The sequence below is a fragment of the Wyeomyia smithii genome, chromosome 1 (assembly GCF_029784165.1).
Source record: "Wyeomyia smithii strain HCP4-BCI-WySm-NY-G18 chromosome 1, ASM2978416v1, whole genome shotgun sequence".
Classification (NCBI taxonomy): domain Eukaryota; kingdom Metazoa; phylum Arthropoda; class Insecta; order Diptera; family Culicidae; genus Wyeomyia; species Wyeomyia smithii.
In genome coordinates, this window is record NC_073694.1 from 147,416,703 (window position 1) to 147,435,709 (window position 19,007).

General features: G+C 36.1%; 1 protein-coding gene across 2 annotated transcripts in view; it reads left to right on the forward strand.

The window, feature by feature from the left end:
• LOC129717435 (uncharacterized) overlaps positions 1–18,050 on the forward strand; it is a 34,233-nt gene extending 16,183 nt beyond the window's left edge. For both annotated transcript variants that reach the window (XM_055667321.1, XM_055667322.1), the window contains exons 2-3: positions 16,076–16,350; positions 17,514–18,050. In XM_055667321.1, coding sequence (XP_055523296.1) covers positions 16,342–16,350; positions 17,514–17,924 — 420 coding nt within the window. In that variant the 5' untranslated portion in view covers positions 16,076–16,341 and the 3' untranslated portion in view covers positions 17,925–18,050. The remainder of the gene's footprint in view (positions 1–16,075; positions 16,351–17,513) is intronic.
• The last annotated feature ends 957 nt before the right edge of the window (positions 18,051–19,007 follow it).

The following is a 19,007-nucleotide window of genomic DNA, read 5'->3' on the forward strand; positions in this document are numbered from 1 at the left end:
ACAAAGAGTGAATTTTCTTCGTACAATAACCGGACAATGGTGGGGAGCCCATCCAGGAGACCTTATAAGGCTTTACCAAACAACGATATTGTCTGTTATTGAATACGGGTGTTTCTGCTTCCGCTCCGCAGCAAACACACATTTGATCAAACTGGAGCGAATACAATATCGTTGTTTGCGTATCGCCTTAGGTTGCATGCAGTCGACCCATACGATGAGTTTGGAGGTTTTAGCTGGAGTACTACCATTGAAAACCCGCTTCTGGAGCCTGTCTTCTCGTATTCTAATCAAATGTGAGGTCTTGAACCGTCCCGTGATTGAAAATTTTGAAAGGTTAATCGAACTTAATTCTCAAACCCGTTTTATGACATTGTATTTCAATCACATGTCCCAAAATATTAACCCTTCTTCGAATATTCCAAATCGTGTCGACTTATCAAATACTTCTGATTCTACTGTGTTTTTCGATACATCCATGATAGAAGAAACTCGTGGAATCCCGGATCATTTACGCGTGCAGCAGATCCCTAAAATTTTTTCCAATAAATATCGAAACATCAACTGCGACAATATGTACTACACTGACGGATCACTTCTTGATGGGTCCACTGGCTTCGGTATCTTCAATAACAATTTAACCGTCTCCCATAAGCTCGATAATCCTGCTTCTGTTTACGTCGCAGAATTAGCTGCAATTCAGTACACCCTAGGGATTATCGAAAAAATGCCCACGGACCATTATTTCATCTTTACGGACAGTCTCAGTTCCATTGAGGCTCTCCGATCGATGAAAGATGTTAAGCACTCTCCGTATTTCCTGGGGAAAATACGGGAACATCTGAGTGCTTTATCCGAAAAATCTACTCAGATTACCTTAGCGTGGGTCCCTTCTCACTGCTCGATACCGGGTAATGAGAAAGCGGACTCTTTGGCTAAGGTGGGCGCAACAAACGGTGATATTTATGAAAGACCAATTGCCTTTAATGAATTTTTCGCACTTGTACGTCAGAATACGATCATCAGTTGGCAAAATGCTTGGACCAGAGGGGAATTGGGAAGGTGGTTACATTCCATAATCCCCAAAGTATCGACGAACCCGTGGTTCAAGGGGTTGGATGTAGGTCGGGATTTCATTTGCGTGATGTCCCGGCTTATGTCCAATCACTATAGATTTGACGCGCTCCTCCGTCGTGTTGGGCTCGGGGAAAGTGGTATCTGTGCCTGTGGTGAAGGTTATCACGACATAGAGCATGTGGTTTGGTCATGCCCTGTACACCGTGACGCCAGGTCTAAATTAATAGCTTCCCTGCAGGCCGAGGGTAGACAGCCGGCTGTTCCTGTTCGTGATGTCTTGGCGAGCCGTGACCTATCCTACATGTCCCTTATATACGTTTTCCTGAAATCCATCCACGCCCCAGTCTAGTCCCGTTCCCCTCCGTCTACACCCAACAAAACGACAAGAACACGTTTGAACCTTAAGCACAAAACCAGCAACCAGACCCCGCACAACAGAACCAGGACCCAAGGACTACGAGCCTCTGTCCCAACTCACGACATCGTGGCTCAGCAGAACGAATCCATACATGCCATTCGACGATTATCAGACGACCATTGAACAACAAAACACTGATTGGAAATCCCATGCTAGTTTTAAGTTAGACTTAATTTCAGCTCGTAGTCGGCAGCGAGGATAAAAAATTTGCTTTAGTTTTTAAGTCATCAGATATAACTGGCGCCGTTAAACATTAAATTGTATTTGTGCCGTGTCAAATAAATGTTATGTGAAGAAAAAAAAAAAAAAAAACAGATTATTCGTTCTCACGTACACTGCCTATAATCGCATATCAGTCCCACCTTAATTTTCATCATGTTGAGAAAACAACGCGTAAGGCTATTTTTCTTGCTTAAGTTATTTCATTTGTTGAGCGTGGTTTATTTCCATATTTTCGACATAATATAATGAAATAGAGATTTACCATAACTTCTCTAAAAAACGACAAGAATGCAGGTGGGACTGGTATGCGATTATAGGCAGTACACTGGTTGTAATACCCAGGCCCGGATTTGAGGGGGGGCAAAGGGGACAATTGCCCCGGGCCTCCCGATTGAAGGGGCCTCCCTAGTCCTAGGGCGACCTTTTTTTTTTGCTCGTCACCTTCCAGAACGTTATCTCTCAATGTTTTGAGAAAAGAGGGCCTCTCAAACAAATTTGCCCCGGGCCCCCAAGCGTCTAAATCTGGCCCTGGTAATACCTAACTCAAAGCAGTTTCACTTGCTGCCGTTTCAAAAACAAGAATGAAATTAAATTGTTTTGAGGCTGTCTATTGTATAGAGTTGCAATGAGATAGCTCAATTTAGCCACTGCGGCAACGAAGAGGTTTTAGACGAGGATCAATAGTGCATTCCCGGTTAACTAGGGTTAATAGGAACAATTTTCTGAAGTTTGCAGTAGCGTAGAAAATTCTACAATCGATTGCTGCAATTAGTAGGACTTGAGCGAAAAATAATGTGATTCTTCAATGTGAATAATGAATGTGAATAATGTGATTCTTCAAATAGATGCTAAAATACACGCAGTAAACTTTGAGGCTGAGCTGAAGTCAAAAGAGGTTAATAATGTTTGTCCATGCCATTTATTGATAACTGAATATTGTTTTTCAACATGGCAAATTTTTGATTTTGTTCTGAATGATTTACTGTAATATTTAAAATCATTATGAGGTGATTTATTTGCAACTATATATGATAATTTTTATCGCTATACTGCTAGCCACACACGCTATATAGCTAGCCACGCACGCTGTAGATATGAACACATACGCTATATACCAAGCCACACACGCTATAGACATGCACGCGCTATAAAGCTAGCCACGCACGCTAGCGACACACGCTATAGATATTCACACGCGTTATATATATGCACACACCCTATATACATACACGCTGGATGATGGTGGCTTCTCAAACCACCTGGCGGTGCGAGTCTCATTCAGTTTCTGGCTATATTCCCAAGTCCCAACAATATCTGAATTGGATTACCGCTGGTGGGGTCCAACTCAGATAGAAGGGGAGCCGAACTGAAAAAGGTAGGAACTGCAGCTAAACACTACCGCCGCCGCTGTTGCCCGCTGCTGCTCCACGCCGACTTTGCCCACTGCCATCGCTGCTACTGTCCGCCGCTCCTGCCCGCTGCTAGTAAACTGAGCTTGCTTGAAGAAAATCAGTCTCTTATATAGCCCAACGAGTGCATTCCCGACTAACTAGGTACTCCATTCTGTCATCCTAGGAAAAGGCTGCAAGGGACCAATCAAAGGTCGACATTTACGTTTCGACAAGGTTCAACAATTTTCAATAGTACAATTTTCGATTGCTGCAAAAATGACGGAAATCGGTTGGAAACTGACTGAGTTTAAAACGTTTAAAATTGGACAATTTTCGTGACGCTCTCGATTTCCGTTTTTGGGTCCCTGTATTGAAGTTGGACCCCTGTATGTATTACCATAAGACGTATTCTACGTCAAAAATATGGCGCTTGGTTCAGTTAATTTCACAGCGCCGCAAAAAAGAGCTTTGAAAGATCGATTCAACAGAAATAGATCCTGCAGCTTCGATTTTTCAGGTGGATCTATCCTGGGACCGCTCAGCTGAATCGATCCTGAAGATTGATCTTTCCCTGTAGATCGCCCAATCCCTTATTTCGTACCCTTTTTAATAACAATAACTTCTCTGGCCAATTTCTAGCAACTGTTAGTCCCTTTTTTAAATTTGTTGTGTACTTTTTGGTCACTTTTTACATCAACTGCTTATACTAATTGTATCAAAAGGATTCTGATTGTTTTCAGAGGAAAATGTTTGAAAAAATTAAAGCTATTCATGCATTATCATATTTTTGAAAAAAAAAAAAATAGAAAAAATCAATAAAATTATCATGAAAATCGGTTTGTTCAAGAGCATTTAATGAGCATTAAATTATTATGACAATTCTACAACAGTTTTTTGCTTGAAAATGCTTTTTCTGGCCATTGTTCTGCTAACTTTTTTCTTAAGCTAGCAGAACAATATTTTCGAAAAAAAATATATTTAATGAAAAATGCACCTAAGTTATTAGAACTGCTCGCATATGGAAGCATTTAATTGGTGTCTAATCGTATCAGAAAGATTCTGATTGTTTTCAGAGGAAAATGTTTGAAAAAATTAAAACTATTCATGTATTAACATTTTTTTGAAAAATTTAGAAAAAAACAATAAAATTATCATGAAAATCTGGGTTTTTCAAGAGCATTTAATGAGCATTAAATTATTGTGACCATTCTACAACTGTTGTTTCTGGCCAATGTTCTGCTAATTTTTTTCTTAAGCTAGCAGAGCAATATGTTTGAAAAAAAATATATTTAATAAAAAATGCACCTCAGTTATTGAAACTGCTCCCATATGGAAGCATTTAATTGGTGTCTAATCGTATCAAAAGGATTCTGATTGTTTTCAGAGGGAATGTTTGAAAAAATTGAAGCTATTCATGTATTATCATATTATTATCATATTATTGAAAAATTTATACAAAATCAATAAAATTATCATGAAAATCAGGTTTTTTCAAGAGCATTTAATGAGCATTAAATGTTTTTGACCGTTATAGAACTGTTTTAAGACTAAAAATGCTAGTTTCGTATATTGTCTGCTAGCTATTTTTTAAGCTAGCAAACAAGAGCAATTTTCAAAGAAATGATGGAGCATTAAATTCGGCGATATGGCATTAAATGAGCATCGAATGAGCACTAAATTTTCATACTATTAACTATTTGTTCTGCTGACTTTGTACTTCCAGCTTAAGGGACATAATATTTTGGATGTTTCTGAAGAAATTTAACAAATCTCATTAGATGTGTTACAATAAAACCTAGTCCGGTGTGTTACAATAAAACCTAGTCCGGAAAAAGCTATTGTAGCTAGGTACTTGATTGGGTTCTCCGCAACATGTTTAGATTCATATCTAACTTGGTTCTAGCTCGTTGTTTTGGTGTTTATTGGTCTGGGTTCTTGTGGGAATTGGGTTACTCAAAAAAACAAACCTATCCAGGTAACCCAAAACTCGTAAAATGGTTTAATTTACACACTTAAAATTTTTTGCCGCGTTTCGGTAATTTATTGCCGAGAACGGCACCATTGAGTGCTCGGTTAAGAAAAAAATGACAGCTGTCACATTTTTTAGTAAATCTCGGTTCAACCTAACTGAAATCTCGGATTTCGGATATTTTGTGCCGAAATTTCAGTTTAGTGAACCAAGATTTGCGAAAAAACGTTACAACTGTCATTATTTTTTTAACTAACCCACAACTAACTAACCGATTTATTAGCATATGAAATTGGACATATTTTTCACTTTTTCCGGTTTTAGATTTCCATTTTACATTCCTAAGTAGCCGAACTTCCTGAGAGAAGAAGTTCTACGTCAAAAAAAAAAAAAGATTAAACAAATTGGGCGATACAGCGGGGCTTGGAGAAGTATGTTTTGATTGGGAAATTGAATTTTGTTTACCCTGTCTTGCCTTAACAATGGCTAAACGGACAGGGCATTCGTAAAAATTTGACAAATGGTTGCCGTTACAAGTGGCACAGCGAAAATTTTTACTCTCTTTCACAGGACATGTGGTCGGTGTTAAGTCAGACCGGACCAAGTGACATTTTGATTATTTAGAGAAAAACGAGTTTGAAGTTTACTACTCTTTGAATTTTGAAGATTTCCATATTTCCGCGTAATTTTGGTATTATGAGCTAGAGTTACTCTTTGATTGTATCATATAAAGTGACAATTAAGAAAAACAGCGTTATGAACTCGACAATGACCGATAACATAACTAACTAGGTGAAGTTGGTCCACTCTGACTGAACAAAAGAATGATATAAAATCAGTTGGTTCATTGTGACTGATCAATTGAAAAAATATTTATAGCCAATCAATCGAACAGTTAAAAAAAATTACCAAAAATTATACAAGTTATATAAAATGTAATTGAACAAACTCAATGAATGTTTTTGCAACCATCCTCTCTCACTTTATTATTATTTTTATCAACCTTTTTAGGATATGATTCCTTGGTAGAATCGTTATTCGTGAGGTCAAAATCACTATTATAATCGGAACTTGTTTTCAAAAATAAAAATTTTTGTGTTACTCACACTAAATACTAACATTTTCTAATTATATGTTCAATCATAGTGGAACATTTACACTTTTTTTTTACTGGTAGAATATACTCGTTTGGCTAAAGGGTTCTGGAACTTTTTTATAAGGTGCCTGGCAGCTTTGAAATCAACTTATGCTGACTTCAAACCAATGCAAATAATTCCCGTAATTACAACTTTTTTCTGCTTGGCACATGGTCCACTCTGCCTGAATACTATAAAGCGTTATATATGGTCAGCGTAGCGATAGCAAAATTAGTCAAAAAATACATTCAAGTACATTTCTGTGTGTAAAACATACATGTTCCCGATGAATGATGGAAGAAAGTATCCTCTAATGAAGAGAAATCCAAAAAATCGCTTGAATATTCGTCTATTTGCTGATTTTTACCAACATGTGACTAGGTTGTAGTTGCCAATAACCTAACACTTGGTTCGTTCTGACTGCACACTATGATTGCTTTTCTTTGATCATTCAGAAAAAAAAATATGCCATAAGTTTTGCTATTTGAGGGATTAATCGACTCTGGTTGTTGTGTGATGTAGCTTGAGTTAATCTTGATTCAATGCTATCATTAACTCGTTTTTTTTTCCAATTTTGCGACATGGTCCGGTCTGACTTAACACCGACCATGTGTCCTTTTTGTGAGAGTTTATACAATAAAGACTTTTTTGGTCCATGTTACAGAATCTAGATCCATGGCCATATCGTTAGCAAGTACAGCATTGGGTGATATGCTTTTCACCTCCGCCAAACTTCCTATAAATTTCCCATTTTACTCGCATATTATATAAAGCATGTGCTTTTTCAAAAATTGTAAGTTGTTAATCTCACTGCGGTTAAAATTAATGAAATAATTAACAAAGGAAATTCCAGGTAAAAAATTTTTACATCTTGTCAGTTAAATACTGAACAAGACGATCACGACCCTTTATTGAGTCGGCTAATAAGCGGCATTCGCCTCTGCGGCCAATTTAATAGGTAACTTTAACGTCAGAAACAAATAGTTACCACATTTGGTGGAACTTCCTCCTTTTTAAAAGAATTGACATTTTGTATAGGTTCATTAGTAATAACTCCCATTCCACCGGCTTCTTGCTCCTCGTAGTGATGCGCGGTTTCTTTCTTCGCCCTGTCATTTCAGGGTATACGAAAAAAGTTAAAAACAAATTTTAGGCTGCTGTGAGATAACTTTAGGTAGTCTTTAAAAGACGCACTGACAAAAACAAACTTTGAAGCTATAGGCAGTCAAAGACCAGTCCACAAGCAACCGGAAACGCGTCTGATCTGTAGGACAATTCAAGACGCACTGAAAAACAATGGAATGTTCTTTGTGTCAACTCTCTCTTTTCATCCCCACGGCCAAGTGCAAATATGTAAACTAGTTAGCAGTACACACTTTTCTGTATGCTTTTAAATTATCGATACATTGTCAACTGTTAAAAATATTTCATGTGTATAGTTGTCAGAGTCCAAAGAGTGTATAGTTGTCAGAGTCGGCAAGGAGAATCAACTCAATATTACTTCCGACATTTTGCGCTGTTTGACTTGAAAGTTGTTTTGGTAAGGGGCCATCCACATACCACAGATTTTAAACGATTTTGAAACACGAAGTTTAACTCATCCGATTAAAAATTATGCAATTGTAAGCGCTCAAAACATGTTTTTTTCGGGAAAGTGATCGTCAAGATACCCGGCACACTTCTAATGCCTTGTTCAGACTTCAGACTACGCTGCATAGCACCTGATATCGCCAGATGATATCGGATATCACTTCGGGTGTTCACACTACAGAGAGGTGATATGGTTTGACATTTGCTTTGGTAATTGAAAAGGAAAGAAAAGGAAAACAAGTCTAAGCAAAAACAAGAGCAATGCTATTAGGATAGAGATGTCAACCAGTAGGCTCGCACCAACGCAAACTCTCATACGCAATAGGGGGTCTTAATTTGAAAAAATACCTGCTTTTTCTTATACTAATCGATAACCGACCTTTCAGTAGGCATTACGTAATCTGTCTTAGATCTCTACGAGTTTTCTTTGATTTCAAAATTGAAAAATTATATTTGTTTTAAATTTTCACTAACTGGCAAGTAGTGCACAGAGTGACATTGCTGTTGCTGGCTTTTTGGGGAATATAACCCTGATAGTAAGCTAAGTGACATTTCTGCTGCTGGCTTGTGGAAAATATAACCCTGGTTTACGTGTCATGACAGGGATGCCAGATGTGAAGACATGTCTTAATATTGAAAACATTTGAGCGCGTGTGAATAAGTGGAAGCCTTATAGTCGGTTGATTAACCTCACTCGATTAAATGTGTCACTGGAAGTTTTGTAAAGTTTCAACGGGGACCGTGTTTACAGATTTCCTATGTATAAAGACATTATTTGTGGAGTGTGAAGATATTTGAAAAATGACCTGGCTTCCTGTGCCATGGTTTCTTGACGGTAGGGTATGTCTTAAAACCACTTACAGTTGTTAAAACTCGAAATCGATTTTTTCAATAGTTTTGCTATTTAAATTAAGAAAAGTCAGTAGAATATGCATTTCTTTTGACATTTCTTATCAAAAGAAATAATAATATAAATACCCCTAGAACACCCTATTGTCAAATTGTGCGGGATGACAAAATCGAAAATATTTACTTCCTCCTTTTTCGCATGCAACGCGAATTACGATATTTGAAGGGTTGCATCAAATGTCATTTGACCGTGATGGCAACTGCTAAAAATCTGGTTTTTATTGCTTTTTGAACATGATATCCGCGATATCATGGAGCCGAGGTGATATGTGATGACAACTCGATTATATGGTATATCAGGTTATATAGAGTGTGATATGACCTTTTTTGCACCAAGCATAGAATAAATTGACTTCCTTCTGATATTCTCTAGCGTCGCAAGAGTTGTTGATTTGCATGAAGAGTTTCGTGTCTTCTGCGTAAATTAATATGTTAATATTTTTTTAAGTATGTGGGAAATATCATTTACATACAAAATGAAAACAAGTGGACCCAAATGCGGGCCCTGGGGTACCCTAGAGTGGATTAAAATGAGATTAGAGAGTTTGTTTTGAAAGTGTACTATTTGTTTGCAATTTGTTAGGTATGATTGAAACCAACACAGAAGTTGAGACGCCAACCGAATTTTTTGCAGTTTGAAAAGTAACAATGGTATGTCGATTTGGTCTAATGCTTCACTAAAGCTGGTGTAAACTCACTAGTTATATAATCTGGATATTATATCCTTCACCATCATAATAATCACTGCTTCATTTGTTGAACAACATAATTTAAAATGCATACGTTTTTTTCCTTGTTGGGGACATTATACCACTGCGACCAGTGCTTAGATCTATTGTGGTGAAGGCATACGTTATTGTGAAGATGTTTTTCGGAATCTCGATGAAAGACCCACAATGTTTACCGAGATCTCGGAAAAATGATATCAAAGAACCGAGATTCAATACTTTAGTTTACTACACTCTTGTATATGCTTGTATGTGAGTGTGTATGTGTTTGTATATTTGTTTGTGTTCTCATGTTCATGGATGTGTATGAATGTTCTTACATGTGTGACTATGCAGGGTGTTAGGGAGCTCACTTAAAATCCTTTATCCTTGAAACAGCTGCTGAACTAAGAGTTAGATACTTGATGTTAAAGAGCAACTTGTAGAGTAGACTTCAATGTTTAATTTAGTTAACAACAAAACTCTGTTTATCATACATTTCAGAGAGAAAATTGCAGCTTAGTTCTCAAAAAACATTTGATTTCACATTTTTTGCTTTCTAACTGCTTTTTCTTATCTCTAATTCGACGTTTTTAGGACACTATCCAGCTTTTTATGAGCGACGATGGCGGACAGAGCACGCAGTCCATTTTAACGTTTTCTGTAGGCTGGGTATTTTTCAATCGCAGTAACGAAGTGAAAAACATAAAAATATTTGATAAACAGTTTTGTTTATTTTGATCCGCGCATGCGCACGACAAAAACACGACAACAAAACGCCCGTTGTTTGTTGAAGTTGCTATGCTACATTACGACGTTGTTATATTTTCTACTCTCTTACTGTGATTGAAAATTCTCTGACCTACAGAAAACATCAAAATGGGTTGCGTGCACTGTCCGCTATTACCGCTCGTGAAAAACTGGATTGATTATGAAATATTCGCAGGTTTTCAACGAAACCAACGGAATTGAGCTAGTTAGTAATCATACTTCTTGTGCTAGACCTCGTTAAAGGCAAACATAACCGAACACTGAAAAAAGTGAATAACTCTGCAGTAATTAAAGTTTGGCCTTATGCGTAGAAAGATTTTTTTCTCATCAAATAGGGTTCTCTATCACCCATAAAGGATTTCAAGTGAGCTCTCTAACACCCTCGATATGTCTGTATGTGTGTGCATACGTATCGCCGATTAGAGTTATATTAGTTACAATTTACAAGGTGTGACCGTGAAAGTGATACATTTGGCATGAATCATAAAATAAAAACAAGTAAATATTTTCTCTGATTCTTTTTTATTATCATGGTAGAGTTGTAAGGTTACAGTTGAATCAGTTCAATTCAAATCTTTCGCCTTTGCAATTGATTACAGCCGCATACGCTTCTCAAAGTTATACCAAGCCGCACGCACTTTATTTATTTTCACACCCCTTTCGATAAAGAACAGTAGCAGCTTTCCTCTGCCTGGATATTGATCCCTAAAATATCACATCTTAAGCATTTTGGAATCGTTCTACTTCTCTTTTAAGGGCTGTAATATCACAAAGATATGCTCCATACACACGATCAACGTGCTTCAACGTGAACAATTTGTCATCCGAAAAAAAAAATTTGCGAGAAAATTCGTGAAATTTTAGTTTCTTGATAACTCCGTATCCGAAGTCCATTTTTGATTATTTTATGTATAATTTTTTGCTCAAGTTTATTTCAAGAGCTAATTTTCTTGCCGACCGGGCTGGATTTCACTGGATACGTTTTCTAACCACTGCAGCCACACACATTGTTTTTACCCTGTGGCTGCTTGAAAACAAACAGCTTCCTTCTGATCTGAATGTTGCTCATTCCAGCGAGATACAAAATCTTGATTTTTTCTCTACTGGAATCCATTTAACAGGGTATGCCTTCCGATGCAAAAAGAAGCACTCAAATGTATGTTTAACTTTCACGGAGACACCCTGTAGAATCATTTCTTATATTTCCTTACTTATTCAGCACAACTCACCACTCAAATGTTACGTCATATCTTACAGTATCGGACATAAGTCAGGCATCTGGGTGGTACAACAGATAACTTTTATTATTGCTTGAAGTAGAATCACTTTTGCAAGTATTTATTCTATCCATATGTTACTCTAACAACAAGTAATTACACACGTTGTGAAAAGTTTCTTTGCAGCACTGTTCAAAAATATTAATAAAGTGCTTAAACTCGTGCGACATAAATTTATGTCGTTTTCGTTTTTGCGGTGTAGCTACACCGCGGACTACACTTTGTCCTATAACTGTTTTTTTTTTTTTCATTTTCCGGACTATTCCGAACTACCCTTTTTCTGTCCCGGACAGTCCGCGAAAGAAACAGCGTGCAGTTTTGAAGACACCAACACATTCACACGTATGTGTTAAAATAAAAAAATGTGTCAAAATTACCGTACCCGTACACCGTACCATCATCGTTCACTACCAATGCATATTCTTGCAAATTGATATTAAGTTCCGTAATTTTTCAGTAAATTTGCAAATTTTTCGTACAGTAGCACAAACGCGACAAAAAGACAATGGCGATAATGACCAAAACAAAGTGACAGTTACCTCTGATATTACGCACACCATTGCAACTGCTCGGAAATTGTGTTTTTTTTTCAGCTGCAAAGTGTAGTCCGGGACGGTATAGTCCTGCCGTAAAACCGAATTCGACATAAGCAACTGGCAAATTTTATAAACAAAGTGGTCGATATAGATTATTACGTGAACAATTACTACTTTTATTCACTTCTGTTCGAGCGTCTTGATAGAATATTTTCACTACACATTGAAAGTGGATAAAAAGTGTAATGTGTAGCAATTACTACTGTTTTATAGTTCTTAATATTCAAACTTGATGAATTGATCAAATATAGTTAAATTTTGTTTTTATTATTTCCTGAAGTATTGAGCAAAGTGATCTATAGAAATGTCACGTAATGTGTACAGTAACGACTCGAAACCAAATATAGTTGAATTCATTCAACAAGGACGTACCCACAAAGAAGTAAGTGAACTGTTTCATATTCACAAGTCAGTGGTATCCCGCATGCTGAAGCGATATAAAGAGAAAGAAACGGTTGAAACGGCTGCCCGTTCCGGTCGTCAGGGGAAAACAACTCCAATCAAACGTTGCTCTGAAAACGACTATTTCCCATCAGGATCCGAAATAAGGAACAATTTAAGCTTGGCTCACGGCGATGCGCAGCAATAGCATAAAGGATATGCAAATTATTAAACAAAAATCAGTAACAATTAATTGATATCTTTAAGTTTTTATCTTCCGTCGCTTTAAAAATCATCGTATTTCAACTTTTTTTGTACTTACATAATATTAGGCGTCGTACACAAATTACGTAACGCTAAAAATTTAGATTTCAGACCCCCTCCCCCCTATGTAACGATAAGTAACGTTCGATATGACTCCCCCCCGTCAAATTACGTAACGCTGAACAACCTGACCCCCCTCAAAATTTTCAATTTCGAGCCAACATCGTAATTACGTAACTATCCCTACTAAAATCAATAAAAAATCAAATTGCCAGATAATTTCAAAAACTTAATTTGATTTTTGTAACTTGTTTTAAAAAAATGAGGTTAACGTTAAAGAGTGTGTTGAAAATAAATTTACAATTTTTTTACAGCAGCCTATTGCAAAACCTTGTATATAATAGTTTGATACCGTAATTAATTTAAATAGAATGATATCAGTATCATGCGTTGTCGGTTTCAGCTGCTTTTGTTTTGTATTGTTTCAACCTGTTTTACAAAGTAGATTGATTCAAACTGTGGCTTGATCGAGTACTTTTACCATGTAGAAAGGGTTAAACATAGTCCGTGTTAAAGACTTGTATTGACGTAGGACTACGTCTAACCGCACTATATCGAGATACATTCCGCGAAAACTAAAACCAAGATGTAACGCCGGAATGAAAGATTTCAAACGGTTATACTGATGTAACCACATGATGGATCACAATAATCAATATGTCGTTGGATTGATAAAATGATGGACAATTTTGTGATTCTTCAATTTTCAATATCACTTCATTGTTAAACAGTGAAAATTGAATAAAAGTTTCAAGGTCAAATTTTCACCAACAATGTACCAATCATATGCGAGCACGCCTAGCACAGACTTCATGAATAGACACCAACTGCATGCTGTGATATCCTGTATAGCAGTGGCAAAAATAAATTTGACAGAATCTCCCCGTCCCAATAGGTCAACTAATGTTAGTTTCCATGAGCCTAGACTATTTTGATGTTTTGAAGGTGAAGTTTTCTCGGAAACTTCGTAACCACCTCCACTATAAGACAGTATGACGTTCTGCTGTTAATAAATATGTTAATGTTAATAAAACTGATGTCTTGAAGGAAAACATGTTGGCACAGGCAACAGTACTGCACCGAGCATTGTATGAATAGAGCGCTGGTCATTCGTCGTCTATCAGTGCAGAAAAACTCGATATTCATTTGTGTGCAGCCAAGCCAAGTGAAAACTACATTGCCGCTGTTGACGCACGGTGGGGCGTGGAACACAATCGAGTTGCCGTTTGAATTGTCTTCTTCTTCTTCTTGTTTCGTATAGCAGCAAATATCAGAATTCAATTTGATTTTTCGGGTACCGCAGAATACGCTGCGCCGCCGGGGACAACAGAATGCGTTGTTTATTTTTGAACTCTACATTCTGCTTTTTTTCAGATTTATTTAAATAACTGAATATGGTATTTGAAAGACAATAGAAAACAAAAATGCTCCGTACATATCTTTGAATAGTTAGATAAACGAGCTGTACTGATGATTATATTTTACTAGCTAAATGAATTTAGTCCAAAATGACAATATTAGTTGCATCCTGCGGTGGTTGTATAGAGGAAAACTAAATTCATTTCATCTTGATATTAGAGTTCCGACATTAGTATTTGTGTTTGTCAATTAAAATTTTTTTTTTGAATTTGCATTTACAAGAAAATATTACTTTCCATAACCTTACTTGTAACTGAACAACGCTATGCAAACATTAATTGCCGTGGCTAATGTTGTGCATCACTCTTGCCCAGTTTATTTTCGAAAATAACAGACATATAACCTTCAAATATGATATCTTAGTTGTTCTTTGGTATCTTGAAACTAATCAAATTTTTTCTGATTGATTCTGTATACTGATAAAATGTTTAAATTGACCTGAATTGAATGTTAACATGTTCATAAAATTCTATGTCAATTTCAAATTTTCTGTGAATATACATTTTCTACTAAAACTGTCATTCATTATCTATATTTTTTCCACGAGCTTGTAACTGCAGGAAAAAAATTGATGTGACATCTTTGCCACTTTGTGATCGGTGAGTGAGCCAATTTTAACAAGACAAATAGATATAGAAGGAAGAAGTTTAATTTCTACTCAATTGAATATTTTATAGAAGGTTGCCTTTTCGCGTTAAAGAAAATTCGCTGTATTAGAATGAAAGGTATTCATCAATAGCCTGGAAACCAAATTTAGGGGGAAATTTGGGTCTAGAGCTCTATAGCAATATTTTAGAGAAAAACTTTCTTCAACAAAGTTGTTACATATGATAAAGCGCTTATTGAAAAAGTATCAAAAATTGGGGTGATCAAAATTTTCAATGCTATCAAGTATCTAACTTTTTTATTTTTGTAGATAGAAAACCTTGTTCTACAATTTTATAGCTCCAATTATTTTAAGTAACTTTGTAAAAAAAAAAGATTTTCTCTAAAACATTGCTACATAGCTCTAGACCCAAATTTTCCCCTAAATTTGGTTCCTGGACCATTGTGAATGTTGAAGAGAATATTTTTTCTTCTAAGGTAGAGTGGTACAAAGAAATAATCAAAATACAGACCCCGTTCGATTTTGGCAACACGCCAGAATATTTTCTGTTGCCAAAATCGAACCATGCCAAAAATGAACGGTTTTTTTTATGACTTTTTTGACTTTTTAAGTGGTCAAAGACGACCTTAACAGTAGAAATGGCCACCAATGAACTAGTTTTAGTTCCAAGTCGTTTAAGGTGTCGCTTGATGAATTCGGGCTGACGACCTAGATACTTGATATTACCACCCGAACCACAATACCTCCCTTTTGGAAGATGTTGAGTTTAAATTGGTTAAAATAAATCAAGCAAACTACAAAAGTAAAACGAGCTCAAATCAAACATAGCTTTAAAATAAAAATATAAAACTTTTGTAGTCCTACGTCAACTATGCGGTCGTGTCTTGGATACTACCCTCCTACTATTATTAATTACAATGTTCTTGATTACAACGTTCTTGTTCCGAATGAAAAAATGATAGTGCGACTAATAAAATAGGTCCCGAAACGCAACTATGTATTTCAGATTGGATAATTCTTTAGCTGCGCAGCTGCTTCATGAAGATCGACTATTACCATGGGCTTCTGAATTCTTTTTATACGCACTTTGCCTTGATCTTTTACGATTTTTTCTTATTGTATGTCTTTTGTGCCTTTTGTACCACGACGGCTTCAGTGCGGTCTATATGAGCCTCACTAAAAAATAACTGGCAAACACAAAAGTTCCCACAATTATCACTCAACCATATAGCTGTTTCACATAGCCTCTTCTTACCCTAGTACAATATTTATTTCAATTTTCAGACGTCTACTCCCGTGCGGTGCAAATCAGCAGGCGGTAAACCTACTTGCTGGAAGTGTTTTAGTGACCAGTGATGCGCACGTCGATCATGATCGTGTAGAGAGCCAGCACATTTCGGTGTTTTGATTAAAAAAAAACAAATCGTTGGCCTGCTAAAAGAACTAATGAACTGAGTTGATTCACTCATAAAGTCACGCTCCAACCTGATCTAAAATACTGTTCATTCAGTCGATGGCATCATCAATGCGTTCGTACCTAACGTAAAACAATGAGTAGGGTAAGTAGATTATCTTTCAAGAGAAACGTTAGCCGGGTGGGAATAGCCAAGTATGATGACAGTTCTACAAGGTATGCTACATTTTTGTCTATCCACGCACACAAACAAATCTCGTTATGAAAAATTTCGCGTTTTGTATGGAGTTGGGTACATTTTTGGAAATTTCTCGTTTTATGTTGTTTTATATCTGATTTTTTTGGTTGGAGAGTGAATCTCCAGTTGAAACACACTAGAAATTGATATTAATTCAGATTTAGTGTGAAAAATTGCGACAACATGTCGAAATAAAATATATAAAAATGCTATATTTCTAATAGTTGGAGCATAATCTTAGTCATTGTCATAGCTCATGACTTTTGTTACTGTATTAAACATAAGCGACTCTATTTAGAAGCGCTATTAGAGTACAAGAAAATAACGAAAAGTGCAAAAAGGTTACCGGCAAATTGATGAAAAACAGCATATTTTACCTAAACCGCAGCATGTTTATGTATTCCCCACAAATAAAACATGTTTCAACATCATTTCTATAACTTTTCAGAAAAGTATGTTTTATAAGTTTAGTTTAAAATGCAAAATCATTTCAAATTTCATACGAAATTGGAAAAAGTTCATAACGTTCACTAATACTAATGCATCGACGTGAATAGCATACCTTGTAGAACTGTCATCATACTTGGGGAATAGTTTACAGTGACGAGCTATTTGAAATGAAGTTTGCTGGTGGATTTCTTGTGCCTCGGAGAATGGAATTTTCTGTTTTATAGAATTATATTGACCAAAACAATTATAAATTTTCATTATCTGAAGTATGAAACATTTGGTTTGAAAGTACAACAATTTCAAGATTTCTTTTTCGTTTATTTCTAAGTCTTATCCATAGAACTAGGAGCTTACCATACATTATCTTTAGAATTGTTTTAGTGCCTCCGTTAAAAAAATCTACTAAAAAAGTTAACTAAAAGAATGGGTACATATTTGCAAAAAAAAAACATTTATTTGAAGAGATAAACCGACTGGTGAAGTTTATTCGACATTGTTTTACTTATTTACATTTTGACGACGCCGAATTTTACTACTCTAAAATTGAAATCCGTTACAAATGTTCAAAAACTAGGTATTATATTTCTAATATTTTTATTGAATTGTCTTCTCTCTCGTAGGTCGTCGAATGTATTAAATGTTTCTGCGGCTGCAACGAACTCTCGAAAGAGCGCATCAAAGAGCTACTCTGTAAGAAGATTCATGGATTTCTCAATGACAACGAGGCGGTGACAATGTTCAAAAAGTTTATTCCCAGCGACTCACGCACACATAAGCACATCGACATTGTAGCGCAGGCTAAAATTTACCAGCAGGCAGAAATAGACACGAGCTCAGACGGTTGGGAAGAGTTTGTCGAAGACCTGGAAGAACAGTTCGCAGACGAATTGCTGGAAAGCGCAGATATTAACGCTGTACTCGAAAAAATAATTTTTTATTACAGTAAAAAAATCGAAACGTCTATAGATTATCAGAATTATGTCGATAACCTGAGGCAAAAGTATAAGAAGTTTCGTTCACCGAGAAAATAAATCGACTGTGAAAACATGCCTTAGTAACTAGTGACTCATAAGCGTATATAAATTAAGTGCTTCGTTGGTTAATATTTAATTTATCGTATAATAAATATGATTTCCTATTATAAACATTTTTATAAATCAGGTTTGTTATTTCGAAAGATGTTTACGAAACGGCTGAAGCAATTGAATCTGATAACCCCGTACTTATTTGTTATTCAGAAGGCCATTTGTTTATTTTTTAATTTAAAGGCCACCTATTCAAAAAAAAACTAAAATAAAATTCAAGTACGCAGAGGAAGTCGATTGGTTTTATCTTCGCTTGGCGCATTGCTTTTCAAACTTATATGGAGATTTGTATGGAAAAACAAACGTTTTTGCATTTTCCATTCTAAAGAGCTCAAAATGGCCTAAACCATAGGTTTCATGACTTTAGATGGTAGGTTTTTTGATGCTTAACAACTTAGCCATAGACACTAAAGAGCTGGGGTGTCCCAAAAAAATACTAGAGCTGTTCAAAGTTGATTTTGTCGAAATTTATGTTGCATATCATTTTTTCTGCCAACACTGCCAGTGTACCGACGTCAGTCAGATTTCCATCAGAAGTAGCAATGGTCGATCTTTGAACAAAAATCGATTCTCCTGCATCGATTAATCAAAATCAATAAAATCGATTCATATGAAAATCGAGCCTGAAAAATCGATTTAACAAAAAATCGATTTTTGTTCGGTATAAGCTTTTTACGACTTTTTTTGGCTATATTTATGGAGATTTTGTTTTGTTTGCGTTTTCTGGTTTATTAATCATGTTCATCGAGTTTTCGTAGACAACATCTACTAACGATACGGCTTTTTTAGTTTATTGCCATCTTCTTTAACCGCGTGTACTCTCAGCGTTGTTTTTTCTACTAAAAGTTTTCGTTGTCGCTCATCCCATAGACCATTTCACGAGACGTTTGGGAACTTGATTCATGAACGAAATTTTGACAGAAAGTTTGGAACCGCTGACATAATGCACGTGAAAGCATCAAGAACATCAGCAGGATCCGTGACACCTGTCAGTTCGTGAAATGGTCTATTGTTTCGGATGCACTAAGA